The sequence below is a fragment of the Tiliqua scincoides genome, chromosome 2, assembly GCF_035046505.1.
Source record: "Tiliqua scincoides isolate rTilSci1 chromosome 2, rTilSci1.hap2, whole genome shotgun sequence".
Classification (NCBI taxonomy): Eukaryota; Metazoa; Chordata; class Lepidosauria; order Squamata; family Scincidae; genus Tiliqua; species Tiliqua scincoides.
Window position 1 is genome coordinate 120,086,075 of NC_089822.1, and position 19,559 is coordinate 120,105,633.

A 19,559-nucleotide genomic window follows, 5' to 3' on the forward strand; every position below is an offset into this window, starting at 1 on the left:
GTCTCGAAAGACTATGGTATCGCGCTCTGAAAGGTGGTTCTGGAACAGTGTCTAGTGTGGCTGAAAAGGCCAATTCGGGAGTGACAATCCCTTCCACACTGGGAACAAGTGCAGTCTGTCCCTGGTCTGTCTCCCTGGCTATGGGCCTTCCTTCTTTGCCTCTTTGCCTCAGACTGTTGGCCAAGTGTCTCTTCAAACTGGGAAAGGTCATGCTGCACAGCCTGCCTCCAAGCGGGCCACTCAGAGGCCAGGGTTTCCCACTTGTTGAGGTCCACTCCTAAGATCTTCAGATCCCTCTTGCAGATGTCCTTGTATCACAGCTGTGGTCTACCTGTAGGGCGCTTTCCTTGCACGAGTTCTCCATAGAGGAGATCCTTTGGGATCCGGCCATCATCCATTCTCGCGACATGACCGAGCCAACGCAGGCGTCTCTGTTTCAGCATCATCAGATCCTTCCACAAGGACATGAAGGGCACTGTTGTCTTCGATGGCTCCACATCAGACCCCTTTGACTTCCGAAGCAGTGTGAAGCAGGGCTGTGTTCTTGTACCAACCTTGTTTGGGATTTTCTTCGCTGTTCTGCTGAAGCATGCCTTTGGAACTGCAACAGAAGGCATCTATCTCCGGACCAGATCAGATGGAAAGCTCTTCAACCTCTCCAGACTGAGAGCAAAGTCCAAAGTCCAGCTGAAATGTCTGCGTGACTTCCTCTATTATTATTATTATTAGTAGTAGTAGTAGTAGTAGTAGTAGTAGTAGTAGTAGTATTTATATACCGCTTTTCAACTAAAAGTTCACAAAGCCGTTTACAGAGAAAAATCAAAATAACTAAATGGCTCCCTGTCCCAAAAGGTCTCACAATCTAAAAAGATGCAAATGAATACCAGCAGACAGCCACTAGAACAGACACTGCTGGGGTGAGGTGAGCCAGTTACTCTCCCCCTGCTAAAAAAAGGAGCACCCACTTGAAAAAGTGCCTCTTACCCAATTAGCAGGGGTAACATTAGCAGTATTCATTTAATGCACTTGGTTGGTCCCCAATTTTTCCAGTGAAATTATTGTGCTTAATATGTTGTTCCAAAAACATTTTGTAACTATTTCCTAATGTTTTTTCTCACTTGCCTCTTCACATACAAAATTAACCTTGAAGATGCCAAGTATTATGAGGTAAACTATGCCTTCTCAACATTCCTATATATGTGTTATCAGGACAAAGGTCAGTTCTTCTACAGAGAAATAGCTTAAAGAGGAATAAGTCTGAAGCTGAAAAAGGATGGAGGGATGGTGCATAATTCTTCAGCAGCTTGATATTTCTCTGCTTGAACAAGTACCTTTTCCCACTTGAGAACCTAAGAGGAATGTTCCAATATATTCATTAAATTTTAGGAATCCATTTTCCTTCCTGTACCTCATACCACAATCAATTTCTTAGTATATATTGCTTTGAGTAGATAAAATAAAGGTGAAAGACTCAAAAGAACTATTTCAATACATTTATTAAGCACCCATTTTCCGTCCCATCACTCTCCAGAACGCTTCTTTCACAGCCTTGTTCCTCAAACTGTAAATCAGAGGGTTGAGCATAGGGGTCACCACCCCATAGAAGATTGCAACAAATTTGTCCTGGTCTGAAGATCTGTCTGGTGGCTTCAAGTACATAGCTATGGCTGTGCCATAGAAGATCCCAACCACTGTAAGATGAGAGCCACATGTAGAGAGAGCCTTTCTCCACCCCTGTGCTGAGCGGATTCTCAACACTGCCAGACCAATGCGAACATAAGTCACCAGAATGAAGGCAAATGGTACAAGAAGAGTAAAAACACTGCTGCCTAGTGTAACACCCAAACTGGCAGAGATATCTGAGCATGCCAGTTTCGCTACAGCTTGCACCTCACATGCAAAGTGATTGATAACATTGTGGCCACACAGTTGGGTTTTCATGATGAAGAAGATTACAACAGATAGAAGAAAAGCCAAGGTCCATGCAGAGGCAGCCAAACAACCACACACCTTTCTGCTCATGATCAGTGAGTAGTGGAGAGGGCTGCATATAGCCACAAAGCGGTCATACGCCATGACAGCCAGCAAAATGCATTCCGTCACACCAAGGAAGAGGGAGATGCGCATCTGAGCAAAACACCTGGCATGGGAGATGGTGGGGTTTTCTGCAAGGCTGTGGGCCAACATCTGAGGGATCGTGCTGGAAGTGTAGCAGATATCAAGAAGGGAGAGGTTGCCTAGGAAGAAATACATGGGGGTGTGGAGGTGCGAATCTACTGCAGTCAGAAGCACAATAAGTCCGTTCCCAGTGATGGTAATCAGATAGAGGAAGAGAAACACCACAAAGATTACTTTACGCATGAATGGCTGGCTGGAGAGACCAGTCAGTAGGAAGATCTCTGGCTCAGTCTCGTTCTCGTTTGCAGGGAGGGTGGAATTGTAAAGCCTGGTCATGATGTCCTCTTATATGCATGGAGGGTAAATAGAGAAAAATAGATTAGCTGTAATGTAATGTCATGTTCTCATCACTATTTGTGGAAACATGATGTAATCCTACTTGTTTGCATGCTCCTTTTAGTGCTACAGTTTAAGAACAGACTTTGGCAGGCCAATATTGCATCTAACTGTAGTATATTCATGAGTAGTAGAAATGTTATAAACCCTGCAAGCATTGATCTGGAGACAATCAATTTACAGCGCAATCTTAACTTGCGCTGGGACAGGCCAGCATGCCTGCGCTGTATCCAGCACAAGGTTCAGGCATTTAGTGGCTCAGTCCAGGGCAAGAGGAATCGCTTCCCCTTACCCGGGGGGGAGCCACTGCAGCCCCAGTGGGGCTACTCAGATCTTCGCCACCCCTGGAAGTAGCACAATTCTGAGCAGCCTAGGGCTGGCCCAGGCTGCCCAGGTACAGGGTCAGGATCTAGCATAACTGCTGGATCTGCTCCCTGACCGCCCATCCTCAGCAATGCCTGCTGCCCACTCCCCACCCTGGAACGCCTCCCTCCTGCCTCCTACCCGCCCTCCCCAGACCCCTGCCATGGCCGAGCTTGACCAGCGCAAACTCACCTTTCCCAGAGCCCATGATGGCACAGGGAGGGGTGCTTCCGGAGTGGCGCACTTTCCTGACACTCCTGAGCCAGCGCAAGGGACTTGGGCCAGCCTAACACCATGTTAGGATTGCAGCCTGATATGGATATATAGTATTTCCTAATCTTCTTCAACCCGAAATCCACTTACTAAGATAATAAATGTGATTGTACTGTCAGAGATCCCTAGGAAATACAAAGTGATGGGGAGATGAGAACCTACAACGATCAAGAGGACAATGAGGTGTTCCCCGAGCTTTGCAAATATTTGTGAACTGTAGCGCTTTTCAATGTGAAGGGAATCTGGTTATCCCCTTCCCCCTGCATTCTAAGTCTGAAAGAACTCAGAGAGACAAACAGCCCACTGTTCTGACATTCACTTCTTCTGTTTATTCAAGACAATTGTCTGGTACAGAGTCACTCACAGCTAGCATGCTGGTCAGCTATGAGAGAGATGTACAATCAGATACAGACATTCCATGTTTATATATCTGTTCCAAATGCCTGATACATATTCAAAATTCAATCCATTACCAAAATTGGCAGATTCACCTGCTCCTTATAGATTAGTTTCTATTCTCAAAGTCATATTTTTTTCAAGAAAGCACAGTTTGAATACAAAATTCTACTCTCCTCGTGTTTCCTGTTTGTTGAGATTAATTACATTCTTTTAGGGAAGGTCAAGTCACATTCCTCAAGCAGAGATATCTCCTCCCGTTACTCAGAGACTATGGACCTCCATAGATAAAACCTGAAGGCTGAACACATCATGGTATAGCATATTACAGTTGTTCCCAAACTGATGGGTCATAACCCACTGGGGAACCAGAAAAGGGCCATTCCCTTTTAAAGGGAACGGCCCAGAAATTGGCACCAACGCGACTCGGGCAATTGTGCTGCTGCCGGGGACAGAAGGGTTTTTTAAACTTACCTGGGGGTCGCTATGGCTCTCCAGAGGGTCTGGAGAGCCTGTGACTCCCTCTGTAGCTCTCCATGAGCTTCCAAACTCCTTTGAAAAAGAAAAAAAAACTGGTTGCACAAAAAGAAACAGGAAGTGTTATTTTTTGTTTTTCAAAGCCGATTGGCGACTCATGGAGACCTGCACAAGGGGTTGCAGGCTCCCCAGACCCTCCGGAGAGCCACAGCAACCCCCAGGTAAGTTCTAAAAACTTTTCTCTCCCTGGCAGTAGCACGATTGTCTCGATCATGTTGCTGCCCCCTCCCCATACTTACAGGGTTCCCAAAGTCTGAGTAGGACTTTGGGAACCACTGGCATATTATATATCCCAGTTCCAATAAGATGGGCCTTAATGGGCCTTTTCAGGACCACACATAATAGTGGACTTCCATTTTCTGACATCAGTGAAATATTCCATGCCACTGAACTTGGAAAATAATAATTTGGATAGAACATTTTGAATGTGTTAAAATGTGCTGAATATGTTAAAACCTGGCTTCTCTTTATAGAGGGGGGTGATATTCCACAGTTCTGATGCAGTTATTTTGCTATGGCTTTTCAGTTGTGCTGTGTTGTTTTACTTCAGGCCTATTTTTTAAATAGTTTTTTTCTACCTTTGGTAGTATTTTTTAATGTTATTGAGGACCTCCTTGGGTTGCCTTCATAAGTAAGAATGGCAGCATAGGAAATGTTCTCAAATACATGAGTTTTGAATGTAAATCTTATAGACACTTGAAATGTGCAGTATAATTGGAAAAAGAACCTTGGAGAACTTACCTTCAGCCAGTGGAAAATGACCATGAAGGACACGTCTGATCTTCTTCCTGAAAACATCTGGCTAGAGACAATTCTCTTGTCCTCTGTTGTATGATGCAGCTGGATTGGACTGCCTTGTGCAGCCAGCTGCTGTGCATGTTTATTTAGAATTAAGTACCATTTTAATCAGTGGAGTTTTCTCCCTTGTCTGTATGGAAAGGATTGCAGCCTAAGGACAATTAAAAAATAATGGAAGAGAGTTTCATAAATCGTCATCATGCAGACAGTGAAACAGTTGTGGATGAAGAAAAAAATCCAAATCTTCCCAATTTGGAAGTAAGAGCAAATGAACAACAGCAACAATAAATTTACCAAAAGCTACAAATGACTATATTGTATGATTAGGTTAGGTTTATAATGTGAGTGTAAATTGGGTCAACATCCCTGCCGATTCCACTAGCTATTTACAACTGATCGGTGCCATGTAAATATCTCACTCTCCATGACAGCTCCTATTGGGGTTCTGCAAATGGATTCGATACCAAGAGTATTGCATCAAGACAAATCTTTTAAAAAATGGTCCTCTGTGATAAAGAGGACCTTCTTATCTGCATGGAAGAATAAACCTGAGATCTAGACAAGGTGGAGCAACTTCACTGGAAACCAACCTATTTGTGTGGCTAGAAACGAAGGAAGGCACCTTGTAATTATAACAGGATAAAACTCTTACCAACAGGCTTTTCCTGCTCTAAGAGATTACCTGTGCAGGCAGAATTGCCCATACCACTGAGAATATGTCCCAAATTGGCAATTAAAATCCTGGCCAGTATAGGATAGGCATGCCTTTCAGGCATTTGCAAGCTATATTTCCAGCCAAAATAGCAGGCAATGATGGGCACAGCAGTAAAATATGATCACAAGAAGTGTGTAACTTTGTATATACAGGTGGGGCCTTTGTATCCAACAGGAGATCCGTTCTCGGACCCCTCGCAAACACTCAAAAATGTGGATAAGGAAATTTGTGGTTTTGGCCCCTTTAAACCTTTCAAAGGTGACCGGAGCTGTGCTCTGGTCGCCTGTGGAGGGCTTTCTGAAGCCCAGAGGCTGCACGCATCCGCCTGCGGCCTCTGCAGGCTTCCGAATGGCCCCGTAGCACAAAAAAAATGCTACTTCCGGTTCCCTTATACCTTTTAAGGCATTCTGAGGACCTGGGAAGCAAACAGGCAGTGAATGCTGTCAAGCCGCGGCTGGCATTAGATGCAGCCGATTTTATTGTGAATTACACCCAAGCATTCTTTTCTGACAGCCCTCTTCATTTTGCCATGTTGTAAAGTAAAGTGACTATCGCTGTAGACAGTGGGCACCAGGAAGCAGCCAGAGGTCCCCTTCCCCCAGGGAAAGAAAGCCCCAAGCCTCACAATGAGGCTTCTCAAGCCTTTCTTTGGCTATTTTGTCGATGTAGACTTGAGAGACAGAGTTCAGGGTACGGAGAAGCAGAGCTCTGCCAATTCCACTCCCAGTTCCTCCTTCCCCCATCCTTGTTCCATGCTCCCCCCACCCCCCAGAGGCTGCACTGACACCTGACAGTTGCACTTACCCCCTGGTGGCGGCATGTCCTCTTCCTGTCAGCGCTGACTGGCGTGGACCCTGTTCCAGCACTCCCTGTTCAGCACTGGTTCTGGGCCAGTTTAGGATTGGACCCTAAGCCCTCACTAATGCATTCGGAAGGGCCGTAGACTTACTTGGTTCCCCTTGTCATCCCTCTCCATTCCTTTACTCTTCCCTGGTACTTTCCTGCCTCTTTCACTTCACTCCTCCCTTCCCTTCTCACATTTATTTCCACTCTTCCTTCCCTCTGGCCCAAACAGATCAGACTCAAGGCTTCTCAGCCTCTTCCTCCTTGCCTTCCTCTTGTTTTTGCCCTTCCTGCTTCCTCTTGTCCTCCTCCCTTCTCATCATCCTCAAGTCTTCCTCTTCTCCCCATCCTGCCTTGCCCCAATCTTAGACTGTCCCTATCATCCTCAACCCCTCCCAGCCTCCAGTGCTCTGGTACAGAGGCTGTTGAGGCCCAACACCAGTTCTCCACCACAGCTGTTGCTAAGGACAGAGGTCAACATTGCCACATCCGGAAGCGGAACACTGGTGTGGCGGTTGGCTGATTCCATAAAACACACATTTTTGTCTGGTTTTCTTTGGCTATCCTTTGGACCCGAGTTATTTAGGGCTCAATCCCATTGCTGGGCAGTGCCAGCAGCTGCTACGCTGCCCCAACAGCCACTGTTGCAGAAATTCTATAAGGCACATCTGCACCAGCAGTGAGGATGAGTTGCCAGCACTGATGCCCATAGCAGTTGGCGCTGACCTCAGTGCTGGGAAGATGACCCCACAGAGTGGCCAGTGGTAAGTGTTCCTGCCAGCCAGTGGAGAGGCTTTTGGGGGCACTGGGAGAGCAGGGTGGGGGTAGAACTAGGCCAGGGGAGGGCAGGTCAGAGGATGATTAGGCCCAGAAGGGGGGACAGAGATGGTGGCAAACACTGCCACCTGACCTGCAGGGCCCTACACTGGCCTTCTTGGTTCTGCACCAGAAAAATAGCTGGCACAGCTCTGAGGAGAGCCACTGGGGCCACTGGGGCTTTATTATCAGTATGGGAACAAACAGGGTTCCCTTACCCTGAGGAGACTCCAGCACCTGCCCCAGCCTCACAGGATGCAGTAGTGGCCCTATGACACTCCTGCAGTGCTGGGCACCAGACCAGCTTGGCATTGGACTGCCTGACTCTGGCTGGAGCAGCCTTTGATGTTGACAGTTACTAAAGCAGGGGAAAGTGGGGCTGTAAGGGGACCCAGAGGACAAAACCAGTCCAGCTCTTGGGGGGGGGGGGGTTACAAGTAGACTACCTTGGAATGCCAGATGCAGGGGACGGCATCAGGACTTAGGTTGTGTCTTGCTGTCTTTTGTAGTCCTTGCCTGAAGCATTTGGTGGGCCACTGTGAGATACAGGAAGCTGGACCAGATGGACCATTTGTTACCAAAAGGGCTGTTTTGTTTAGGGGGAATTATTACACTACCCTTATTGGAACCTCAGAATCGCAGGCTGGATAACAAGAGGGTGTAATGCCGAGAAATTCCCTTTAGCTCAAAGAGGAGACTGGGAGAAAGATAACTTTTAATAAAAGATTATAGTTTTATTACAAAAGCACAAAGGTAAACATAATGCACGTGGAAAAATGATAGGTATATGTTCCTTGGTCCTAGTACTTGAATCCAGTGTACCTAGCTTTCATGGTGGTTGCAAGTGGAGAGTAGTAGTAGTTAGTTAGTAGACCTTTAATGGCATAAATACATCTATAGCAAATTCTACAAACAATAACACCAAAAAGCGTGCAACACAAGCGATACGCATCAGAAAAAAACTATCCACAAAAAGTAAACTGCTCAACCAACCAGTACTATGACTCAGAAATCATGGCTTAGGATCAACTATAAAGTGTTCTGGGATTCCCAGAGCAAGTGAAAAAAAACAGGTCACACATTTTACAATGACAAATTAACTTGTCTAAAAGCAGGAGTTTTTGAAAGAACAAGAGCCAGGTATCTGGCAACAGCAAATGTCAAGGATCCAATAGCATCTTCCTTAAACCTTGAAAGAGAAAATTCACATTTGGGAGGATAATAGGAAAACCAGGTGGCTAAATGTAATTTTCGTATAGAAGAATGATGAGGACAGAAAAATAATATATGAGACAGAGTGTCTGGAACTTCCTTACAAAATAAACAAAGACGTTTGTCTCGAGGGATACACAAAAAACGACCATAATGTACTGCGGAAGGAAATATGTTAAAACGGGCTAGCAAAAAGGCTCTTTTCAGCTGTGGATTAGTGAGAGTGAAAAAGTAATTAGAAGTCAAAGCATGTTGATAGACCAAAGAAATATCAAAGACCAAAGTCAAAGCATGTTGATAGACCAAAGAAATATTCTTTGGAGATAGACCAAAGAAAAGAGGAGAACAAATGGGATTGAGGGTACTTTTGAGAAAATTAAATTCAGCCAAGAAAAGATTCTCCCTAATAATACTGTAAGCTTGTTGTAAGCTTAAATCTGCTAATGCTTCGATAGAAAGATTAATGGAAGAGAGTTTTGCTTCCACTGAACGAAACCAAGAGGAGATATAAGAATCCTTTAATAGAACCGAAATAAGAGAATCAGAGGACGGAGTTAAGTGAATTTTGAGCCAAAATTTAAATGTTAACAGCCAGGCATAGGTGGAGGGAAGATGAAGACCTAGCTCTATTAATATAGAAGAAAGACTAATAAGGCTAGGAATTCCAAGAATCTTCCGAAAGAAGGAAGCAGCTAACCGATCAATATCCTTGGTAACTACTTGTATCCATAATGGCACTCCATAAAATAAATGGGAAATAATCTTAGATTTAAAAATTTGAATTGCAGCAGGAATGAATTGATTTCCGGAATTAAAATGAAAATTTACAATAGCTGAAAGGTGGGTGTTAGTGGAAGAAATAATTGCCTTTTTGTGAAGAGACCATGATAGTTTATAGTGAAACAGAAGACCTAGATATTTAAAAGATTTGACTTGAAGGTACAAATAAGAATTGATTGACCAAATGGAAGGGGACCAGTGTCGGGAAAAAAACCATAATTTGTGTCTTTTTAGAATTAATGATGAGGTCATTCTTCTTACAGTATGATTGAAACTTAGTTATAAGTTCCCTTAGCCCAGATTTAGTTAAAGCCAAGAGAACAGCATCATCTGCATAGAGCAATATAGGAACTGGAAGATTATTAATTACTGGAAGAGAAAAAGAATTTGTTGCTAAATGAGAAGGGAGATCTGCCAAAAATAAATTAAAAAGTAGGGGGGCAAGGATACATCCTTGCCTCACACCCTTATTAATTGGAAAGCTAGAAGAAAGAACATTAGAAAAGGGAATCCGTACTTGACAACAATTATGAGAATGAAGTAAAAATAATAAACGGGAATCAATTCCCCGATTATTGAGCTTATTCCATAAAAGATCTCTATTTTTAGAATCAAACGCACCTTGAAGGTCGATAAAAGCAACAAATAAACTAGATCTGTTAAAAATATAGTATTTCTCTGCTAAAAATGATCAAAGGAAAGCATGGTCAAGAGTGGAGACTCCTGGGCGAAAACCAGATTGTTCAGTCCCTGGAAGGTTATTTGAGCGCACCCAGGACGATAATTTAGAAAGGAGGAATTTGGCATAAATCTTCCCAATGCTGAACAAAAGATTTATTGGTCGGTAATTGGACGGAAGAGCTGGGTTATCTTTCTTAAAAATTGGAAAAAGAAACGAATGCCGCCATGCATCAGGAAAACAACCCGAGGTGTTAATCAGGGTGAAAAGTGAAGCTAGAGCGTTTGCCCACCAACCAGGATTGCTTAATAGGACCTCATTAATTATGAGGTCAGGGCCTGAAGCTTTGGCAGGTTTAAGAGAGATAATTAGATCTTGAATCTCGGTCGGGGAAACCGGTTGCCATTCGGGGAGATTCTGAAGGGCATCATTTAGGAGAGGAGGGGAAGGATGAGAATAAAAGGTTTTGGAAAAGTAATCAACCCAAGTAGCCTCTGGAATTGGAGGGTGTATAACGTAAGGGGGACGACACGCCCTTGTAACTGCAGACCAAAAGGCCTTGTGGTTTTTGGACAAAATGGCTTGATGTAGAGAGGACCACTTTTTAAGGGCATAGTGTTGCTGTTTATCCTGAAACTTTTTACGACATTCACTTCGAAAACGAAAATAATTCCTTAGATTATGACAGGAAGGACAACTACGGATAGAATAAAACAAAGAGCGAACTAGCTTTTTAAGCCTCCAACATTCTGCATCAAACCATGTGTTGCTGGCGTGGGAAGAAGGTAGATTCGGACTAAGATCACTCAGATGACCAACCAAAGAAGCAGTTAAAGAATTAAAAACTTTAATCGCGTCAGGACAGGTCTTAGAAGAGGATAAATCTTCTAAAAGAGAAATAGTCATAGGAGCCTGAGTCCAACAAGCTAAGCCTTGCTCTGCTGCAGGAGTCCATCTGTAGGGCCGGGTTGGATTTGGGGAAGGCAAGGAAAAGGAAGGAGCCCCAGAAGGGATTTGAAGGGAAAGGCAAATAGGTGAGTGATCACTTTCTGAATGGGGACTAACATAAAAATCAGTGAGGAGGGGATCAAGGTCTGAGGAAATTAAAACATAATCACGCTAGCTCCTCTAGGAGAAAAATGAGTATACTGTGTGGAGAGTATTTGATGCATCAGAGGAAATTAGAAAAAGGAAAGGTGGTAGGGAAGGATTTTGGGGGTCCCTGGTCTGCCAAACCCAATTGCTAACTAAAGATGGGGAGAGAGGGGGAGAAAAAAAGGGGGGGAAGAAGGGAAAGAGTTTCAGGTGCTAGATAGTTACCTGTCCTGTAGAGCAGTGGAGGGGGGGAGAGTTCTGTGTAGAGGACCCTCTGACACAACACAGATGTGTTGTGTCCTTGGAGGGGGAGCCAGAGAGAGCGTGTGGCAGCCAGCCCTCTCTTAAAAAGGGGTTTTTTAGAACGTGCTGAGCTGGATGGTAGCTTTGCTTACTACCACCCAGCAGGATGCTTTGAGTAAGTAAAACAATGAAAGGATCAGGAAGTCAGTTATCAGCAATGGCTGGCTTCCTAGGTGAGGGGAACTTACACAATACAATGAATACAGTAACCCAGGAAGGCAGTTCAAATTTGCATAGAGTACTTAAACAGTGATTGAGTTAGGAGACACTTTTGCAAACAGTGATTGGGTTAAAACAATACAATGAATAGGAGACACTTAAACAATGATTTACTATGCCAGACTTCTTCCTATATGTGAATCATAGAGAGGTGAATTTTGTAACCATGAGCTTGTGACTTGACCTGATTGTGGCCTGTATGAGAAGTTTGGCCTGCATGATATTTTAGTCCATAGTAACATAACCAGATATAAAATCACAACTAAAAGGAAAAAGGGGATTTTCATGTAACACATTGGCCTGATCCAGCAGGGCTCTTCTTATGTTCTTGTTGGGGGGGGGGGGTTAAAGATAGCTTCTTTCTTCCTTGCCTCTGCTTCACTCTTCTTACTGCTTAAACTGGGAATGGTCTTGGTCTTAAACTGGGAAATATAAGTCTTGGCTGCCACCACTCAAGCTGGGAAGCTCAGACAAAAAAAAAGGCAGCCTTGGGAAAAGACTCTCTCCTGTGTTAACATCAAATACCCAAATACAGGTGAGACCTTAAAACAAAATGGATAAATGCAATGATCTGAGAGACAGGGTGACTGATTCCTTCCTGAACAAACATGGATCAGAGGAAAAGGAGTGAAAATACAGGAAATTTCTTGAAAAGTGGATGTCATGGTTATCACCAAAGGGGTCAGGGAGAAATTAAAGAGAATTCCCAAATCCTGTTACAGTCTGTGGGGCTTCCTCCCAGAAAAGTGGGGAATTTCCTGTTTCCCCAAAGAACAAGTGGGGTCCCACTTGTCCTGCCCTGCCCTCTGACTCTACTCAGCAGGCGGTCCTGCTAGTCAGTGGGGCTTACTCCCAGGAAAGGGGGGGACAGGAGGGCAGCCTCAGAGCCCCTCCCTGCACCTCTCTGCTCAGAAGGCAATCCCCATACAGACAGTGGGGCTTAGTCCCAGGAAGGGGGACAGGAGGGCAGCCTCAAAGCCCACCCTGTACCTCTCTACTCAGTAGGCAGTCCCTGCGCCTGTCCCTGCTGACTCCTGGGTAGGTGTGGGTTGGACTGGAGCCAAGGAACTGAGGGTGTTGCGCAGGCTCCTGCCCTCCTTTGGTCCTCACAACAACCCTGTGAGGTGGGTGCGGCTGAGAGAGTGTTGGCCAAGGGCACCCTGGACGCATCCTGGCCAGTGGGGCTGTGAGCCTGGTGAGTCCTGCCTGGCGAGGGGGGCAAAAGGTGGGTTCAGCGTGCACACCGGAGCCATTTCTCGCCAGCGGGGGCCCATGGCTTCCCCGGAGAGAAGGCTCGCGGCACAGAGAAGAGTCCGGCGGCAGCGGGCGCCTCGCGGCCCGGAGCTCCCTCTGTGCCACGTGGGCCGAGACTGCCCCCCAACGCGCCCAGCGGCTTCACCCTCGAGAACCCGTGTTGAGCAGGCGCCACGCGCTTAGCGGCGGGGAGGAGCCTCCTCGGTGAAGCACAAGCGTCCTGACGCTCCAGCCTCCCCGCGGCGCCCTCTTGGCGCGCGCACGGAGCAGCCGCGCAGGGCAGCCGGTCCCCAGGCGGGACCAGGAGCGCCCCAGGCAGCGGCTCTCCTTGCAGTAGCCCGGGTAGCTGCCTTGGCTGGCAGCCTCAGAGCCCCTCCCTGCGCCTCTGCTCAGCAGGCAGTCCCCTTACAGCCAGTGGGGCTCACTCCCAGGAAGGGGGGACAGGAGGGCAGCCTCAGAGCCCCACCCTGTGCCTCCTACTCAACAGTCAGCCCCCTTATATTCAGTGGGGCTTACTCCCAGGAAAGTGTGGGCAGGAGGGCAGCCTCAGAGCCCTCCCTATGCCTCTCTACTCAGCAGTCAGCCCGTCATAGTCCATGGGGCTTACTCCCAGGAAAGTGTGGGAAGGGGTCAGAGCCCCACCCTGGCCTTTCTTCTCAGCTGGCAGTCCTGTTACAGTCAGTGGGGCTTACTCCCAGGCAGTGGCATAGCTAATGATGGTTTAGCCCAGTGCCAAACTGAAAATGTTGCCTCGGAAGTGATGTCACAACAGGAAGTGACATCACACCCGGGTTTTTCAAAAAGTGAAAATTGGGAGGAGCCCATCTCCTCCCCCCAGCAGCTCGCCACCCACTTGCTCTGCTGCCTCCCCTCAGTCAGTGTCATAGCTAAGGCATCTATCTGCTACCTGAAATCAAAGAAGATTTGTAGCCCCCCTCCAGACAAAAATCAAATTTAATTAAGTAAATAACTAAAAAGTATGCCACTTATCGGTCAGAGACACTGTGCTGGGGTGAAGAGGGATCGTTATTCTCCCCTTGCTAAATATAAGAGGGGCACCACTTGAAAAAGTGCCTATTTACCCAGTTAGCAGGGGTAACTGTATGGAAATACATGGAAATGAGAGCTGATGAGAGTTAATATAACACCTTATTGGTTTCATGCTGTATCATGATAACATGTCATTGCAACATGTCAATAACATAATAACATGTCATTTCCTCTCAGAACAATCAGTTTCATTGGTCTGTTTTGAGTTAAGAAAATCCACTTTTTGTTCCATAAGGCAGTTATGTTTTCATTTTATGGTTAATTGGCCATAACTTGATAGAATACAGATATTTGAATGCAGTTTGCATTCAGCATAAAATTACCTTTCCAGTGATATATACCATGATGATATTGTTCATACATACCAAGATTTTCACAATTTTGGTCACTAGTGTCAAGCTCAGCTTGTTGCTCCCCTAAAGCTTGATGCCTGGTGCAGCTACTACCCCTTGCACCTCCTTAGCTACACCACTGCTCTCAGGAAAGTGGGAACCGGAGGGCAGCCTCAGAGCCCCTCCCTGTACCTCTCTACTCAGCAGGCAGTCCCCTTACTGTCAATGGGGCTTACTCCCAGGAAAGTGGGGACTGGAGGGCAGCCTCAGATCCCCTCCCTGCGCCTCTCTACTCAGCAGGCAATCAGGAGGGGCCTGATCCTGAACTCTCAGTGAAGGACCACTGCCAGTGCTGAGTGTTGCAAATGTACCATAAGTTATATAGAATATACCTCTTATATTTACTGCTGTAGAGTATTAATAAAACTGTGCCTGGAACATCTTCCCACAATTCATCCATGCTTCCACCTCCTCTACTTCTTTTTAATCCTTCATCACAACCCACCTTTCCCAGGAACCCTTTTGCCAAACATTATGTTACAGTTTCACTAAGCCACTGTAAGTGAAAAGGGTAAATAATTACATCGTCTTTCCACAACTGCAAGAGTGGGAGGTGCCTTTCTGCCACTTTTCTCGCTTGAACTTTGCGGTCTGCTCACTGTACAGCAAGAGGGCCGCAGTGGCTGTGGGTGTGCCTCAGCTACCTCAGTTAGAGTATACTACTAATAATGCCATAGCTGTGGTTTCATGCTCAAGTTGACCAGCTCGTGCAGGAAGATGTCTGTGGCTGGGTAGGCGTGCCTCTTTTGGCTTTCTGAAGGTGCCCTTATAAAAATATAGGTGTGGAGAATACGGGCATCGATCCCGTTGCCTCTCGCATGCGAAGCGAGCGCTCTACCATTTGAGCTAATCCCCCTGTTGGAGAGAGGCAGGATGCAGTGGCTATTCTGAAGGAGGAGAGATGAGAGTCCCTGGACTGTCTGACAGCCAGAAAAGAAAAATAGCAGCTCTAAGATCTGGAGAATGCAGGCATCGATCCTGCTACCTCTTGCATGCTAAGCAAGTGCTCTACCATTTGAGCTAATTCCCCACTCTATGGGCAAAAGCTTCTTGGGCCACCTGGCTTTGGAAGGAACACACTTCAACATCCTCCAACATCCTATAATGCCTTTGGAAGGAACACACTTCAACATCCTCCAGCCAGAGAGCTACTTCCAGTGGCTGGCTGGTTCAGAGGTATGTATCAGTTTGAATCCCAGGGGAGGCTATGCATGGAGGGAGGAGGGGCTCATATTTTTATGCACTCTCCACCACCATTTGCTTTGCTTGAGCCTGCTGCTTCATTCAATGACATGAGGACCACAGGGGCCAAGGTGTGGGCAGCCTGAAAAGGAGAGCAATAGCTTCAAAGGCTAGAGAATACAGGCATTGATCCCGCTACCTCTCACGTGCTAAGCAAGCACTCCACCACTTGAGCTAATTCCACATACTGCAACCAGAGATGTGACCAGCAGTCTCATAGCCCAATCCTGAGCTCTTCAGCGCTGGTGATGCAAGTGTTCTGCTGGTGTTGCAAACATGCCATAAGGCACACCCACACCACCCTGCTGCAAGTCAGTGCAGGTGCCAGCCCCGCGCTGGTTGGCACTGAGCCCAGCGCTGGCCAGATGCTTCCCAGAGCTAGGTAAGAGATAGCAGTGAGGGCCTTGGGATGGAGGAGGCAGTGGCATCGCTAGGCTGGTGTGAGTGGTGCAACCCGCACCAGGTGACGCGCTGGGAGGGGGTGATGTACTGCCCACCTGCTGAGCACTTGTCTGCAGGAGGGAGCATGGCTGGCAATGCGGAGTGTATGGGAGAGGTGTGCTTGTCTGCCTCCACTAGCCTTCCAGAAGGAGCCTTTCCATCCAGAGACTGGAGGGTTATTTGGTGAGTGGCTGAGCACTCAAGAATGCGCCCATGCAGTTCCCTGCAAACCTCATTTAGTTGAATGAGACTCACCCCCCAGCAGCTGAGTGTGTAGCATAGGATGGTAGTCTCCAAGGCTGCCATCCTAGACACACTTACTTACGTGGGAGTAAGGCTCAGTGAACTCTGTGGGGCTTACTTCTGAGTAGATGTGCTCAGGCTGCTGCTGCCCTTTCCCTTGCCAAGAACAAACACCATTTCTGAATAGAATGGGAATAATACCATCATGTTATATATCATTTGATGCATAAGTTCATGCAGAATGCATGAAACAAACCACACTGAAATACCTCTATTCTATCAAACGTTATAGCCAAGAAACCAGCAGGGGCGGGGCAATGACGCATCACCATGTTTACTGCCGGGGGTATTGCCCCACCCACTGCATGGGAGGAGGTCCATTATGGGGGTGACTTGCTGACCTCCCGCACCAGGTGATGCAGACCCTAGTGACACCACTGAGGGGAGGCATTCCAGGGTGGGAGAGGGCAGCGCAGGGGGGAACCAGAGCAGGAGGGGGTAGGAATGGCAGAGCTCTGCAAAATAACCAGTGCAGACTAGAGAAGTTTCATTTCAGGGCTTGGGGCTTCCCCAGGGGAGGAGACCTCTGGTGGCTTCTGCAGGACTGCAGCATGCAGCAGTAGCTGCTTTGGCACTGCTGCACCCGGCAGCAGCCCCGCCTTTAGGATTGGGTTGTCAGTGAGTCAGACTAGGGTGATAAGAACACCAAGGACATGGATTCAAGTCCCATGTGAGCCAGCAAGCGCAGAAAGGTGTTTGTGATGTGGGCATGGGCATCTCTTTTGGCTTTTTGTAGGTTGCCTTAGAAAAAGTGTGGTGTGGAGACAGGCGTCAATCCCAGATGTGTGGTCAAAGGGGTGGGCAGCCAGAAAAGAAAAGCAGCAGCTGCAAGGGCTGGAGAATGCAGGCATCGATCCTGCTACCTCTTGCATGCTAAGCAAGCGCTCTACCATTTGAGCTAATTCCCCATGCTGCAGGCAAATGCTCCTTCTGGCACATAGCCTCAGAAATACCTAGGAAGGAAAACATGACAGCATCCTCTGGCTGGAGGCCTGCTCCCACCATCAGGTCAGGTCCCAATTGGCTGCCTGATCTAGAAGTATGTCTGTTGCCCTTGGTACCAGAGGTTGTGAGTTGAAATCTTCAGAGATTTCATGCAGGGGGGAGATTTTATGCATTTTATGCAGAGAGGCCCACACCTTTTTATTGCCCTTGACCACCACGTTTGTTGCTTGAGCCTGGCAATCCTCTCCTGCAAAGTGGCCCCAAGTGCCAAAGGCACGGGTATAGCTGGCTGCTGCAGTCAATAAAATGGTTGGCAACCTTCCATCTCGAAAGACTATGGTATAAGCCTGCAGCACCTGGTATTCCCAGGTGGTCTCCCATCCAAGTACTAACCAGGCTTGACCCCGCTTAGCTTCTGAGATCAGACAAGATCAGGCATGTGCAGGGTAACTGTCAATAAAAGTGGACTGCAAATAATATAAAGGCTGTGGGTGTGAGCCTTTGCATTATTTTTTGCATGGTTCTGTTGTTCTGTTTGTTTCAACAAGCCAGCAGAGAACAAGAGGGAAGAGGTGATGGAGGATGGATGGTCTGCCCAAAAATAAGAGGAGGGTCGGCTCTGAAATGGATACTTTGCTGTGCTTCACTTCCCTTTCCCTGTTCACCCAATTACAAAGGTGGGAAACATGGGGATTATCTGCAAATTCAGGCAGTAGATCCACTAATCTAATCCCTTATCATTTTGATAGCAGTTATGGATATAATTTCTTTTGAAAACTAATCTTAACATTTAATCAAACTGATGCAAGCACCACAGTCAGGTCATAATGGGTGCTATATTGATTCCCAATGAAGCCTTGTAAAAACTTGTCTCTTTTAATTATAAAATGATGTGTCATGTTACAAATTCATGTACAAGAAATCACGGACAACAAAGTACTAATTATCTCAGACAGAAACAGTGGCATCACTAGGGGGTGCAGGGATGCAGACGGCACTGGGTGACATCCTCAGGGGATGTCACCCCTACTGGCCAAAATTTAGGAAACTTTTTGGAAAATTAGCATTTATGAAGAATACCATCATGCTATATAGCATTGGAAAGGTAACTTTCATGCAGAATGTAATGAAACAAACCATGTTGAACTATCTGTATTCTATCAAATGCTATGGCCAATTAACCAGAAGAAGAAAACATAAGTACCTTATGTTACAAAAAGATTTTCTCAACTCTTAACTGACCAATAAGACTGAATGAGACTGATTGTTCTGAGAGCCAATGAGATGTTATTATGACACAGCAGGGAACCCATAAGGCTGTGGTTCTCAAACTCGCAGACAGTTTGAGGACTGCAGTAAGTCCTTGCAGGGGAGGGGGAAAGGCAGTGACGCGACCCCCAAGATCACGTTGCTAAGACGGCTGCAGGGACTGGCATGTACTCACCAGTCCCTGAAACAGCCTCCCTGGGGTGCAGGGAGCCCTGCGCGAGCATCTGCAAGGCTCCCCAAAGCTTAAAAAGTGAAACCGCAGCAATCGCGCCCTGCCTCCGCAAAACTGGAAGTGGAGCGTGATTGCTGCACTTTCACTTTTCAAGCTTCAGGGAGCCCTGAAGGTGCTCATGCAGGGCTCCCTGCACCCCAGGGAGGCTGCTGCAGGGACTGGTGAGTACACGCCAGTCCCTGCAGCCCCCTTAGCTGCCTTCCCCCTGCTCCCACCCCTTAAGGGGAAAGAGGCCAGGGCCCTCTGTCTGGGGCGCTGTGACACCCCAGTTTAAAAAGCCTTGCCATAAGGTATTAGTATGAGCTCTCATTTCCAAGTATCAGAGCCAATACTAGAATTCTTATTCAATCGTGTGTCATCAAGTTTTGTTGGTTACTGATTTGTTGGGTGACCTGCATTGTTATATATTTAAATAAATAAATGAAGTGAACAGGGGTTACACCAACCCTAGTGATGCCACTGCATTTAGGCTGTGCAAACAAAATTGCATTTTATTCTGTATGGTCTGGTATGGGAGGAGGTCCATTATAGGTGACGCAATGAACCCTTGCACTGGGTGATGCCAACACTAGTGACACCTCTGGACAGAAATAAGATGACAGAAATATTAGCTGAAAACCTATTATTCCAGTACATGGTAAACATAACTTGTACATCTGCAGAAGTCAGAGGCAGACTGGATGGGTGTGGAAGGTTAGCAGGGTGAAGCAAACATTTCACATGTATGAACTGGATTGGGGACAAGTATCCTCTGAACCAACCCATTCATTGGGCAATCTAGTTATCCTTGGAATGCATATAGCACATTTGCAGCCCAATCTGATCCCCCCACCCCATAGAATGAAGCAAGTAGGTGCAAACTGTATGCTATGGTGGGAGGGGGAAGCA

At 46.7% G+C, this 19,559-nt stretch overlaps 1 protein-coding gene, 3 non-coding genes and 1 pseudogene across 4 annotated transcripts; all 5 read right to left on the reverse strand.

Moving 5' to 3' along the window:
* Positions 1–1,497: 1,497 nt before the first annotated feature.
* On the reverse strand, positions 1,498–2,454 carry LOC136638724 (olfactory receptor 13H1-like). Its single transcript, XM_066612758.1, has one exon. The coding sequence runs from the start codon at positions 2,452–2,454 to the stop codon at positions 1,498–1,500; it is 957 nt and encodes a 318-aa protein (XP_066468855.1).
* Positions 2,455–15,022: 12,568 nt separating this feature from the next.
* Positions 15,023–15,095, reverse strand: TRNAA-CGC (transfer RNA alanine (anticodon CGC)). The gene has a single exon. It is a non-coding gene; the product is annotated as a tRNA-Ala (tRNA).
* Positions 15,096–15,196: 101 nt separating this feature from the next.
* On the reverse strand, positions 15,197–15,269 carry TRNAA-AGC (transfer RNA alanine (anticodon AGC)). Its single transcript has one exon. It is a non-coding gene; the product is annotated as a tRNA-Ala (tRNA).
* A 1,791-nt stretch (positions 15,270–17,060) lies between these two features.
* On the reverse strand, positions 17,061–17,133 carry TRNAA-AGC (transfer RNA alanine (anticodon AGC)). The gene has a single exon. It is a non-coding gene; the product is annotated as a tRNA-Ala (tRNA).
* Positions 17,134–17,514: 381 nt separating this feature from the next.
* Positions 17,515–17,632, reverse strand: LOC136642711 (5S ribosomal RNA; annotated as a pseudogene).
* Between the last annotated feature and the right edge of the window lie 1,927 nt (positions 17,633–19,559).

Coding starts and splice junctions, on each gene's coding strand:
- LOC136638724 (XM_066612758.1), bottom strand. CDS start 2,454: ATGACCAGGCTTTACAATTCCACCCTCCCTGCAAACGAGAACGAGACT.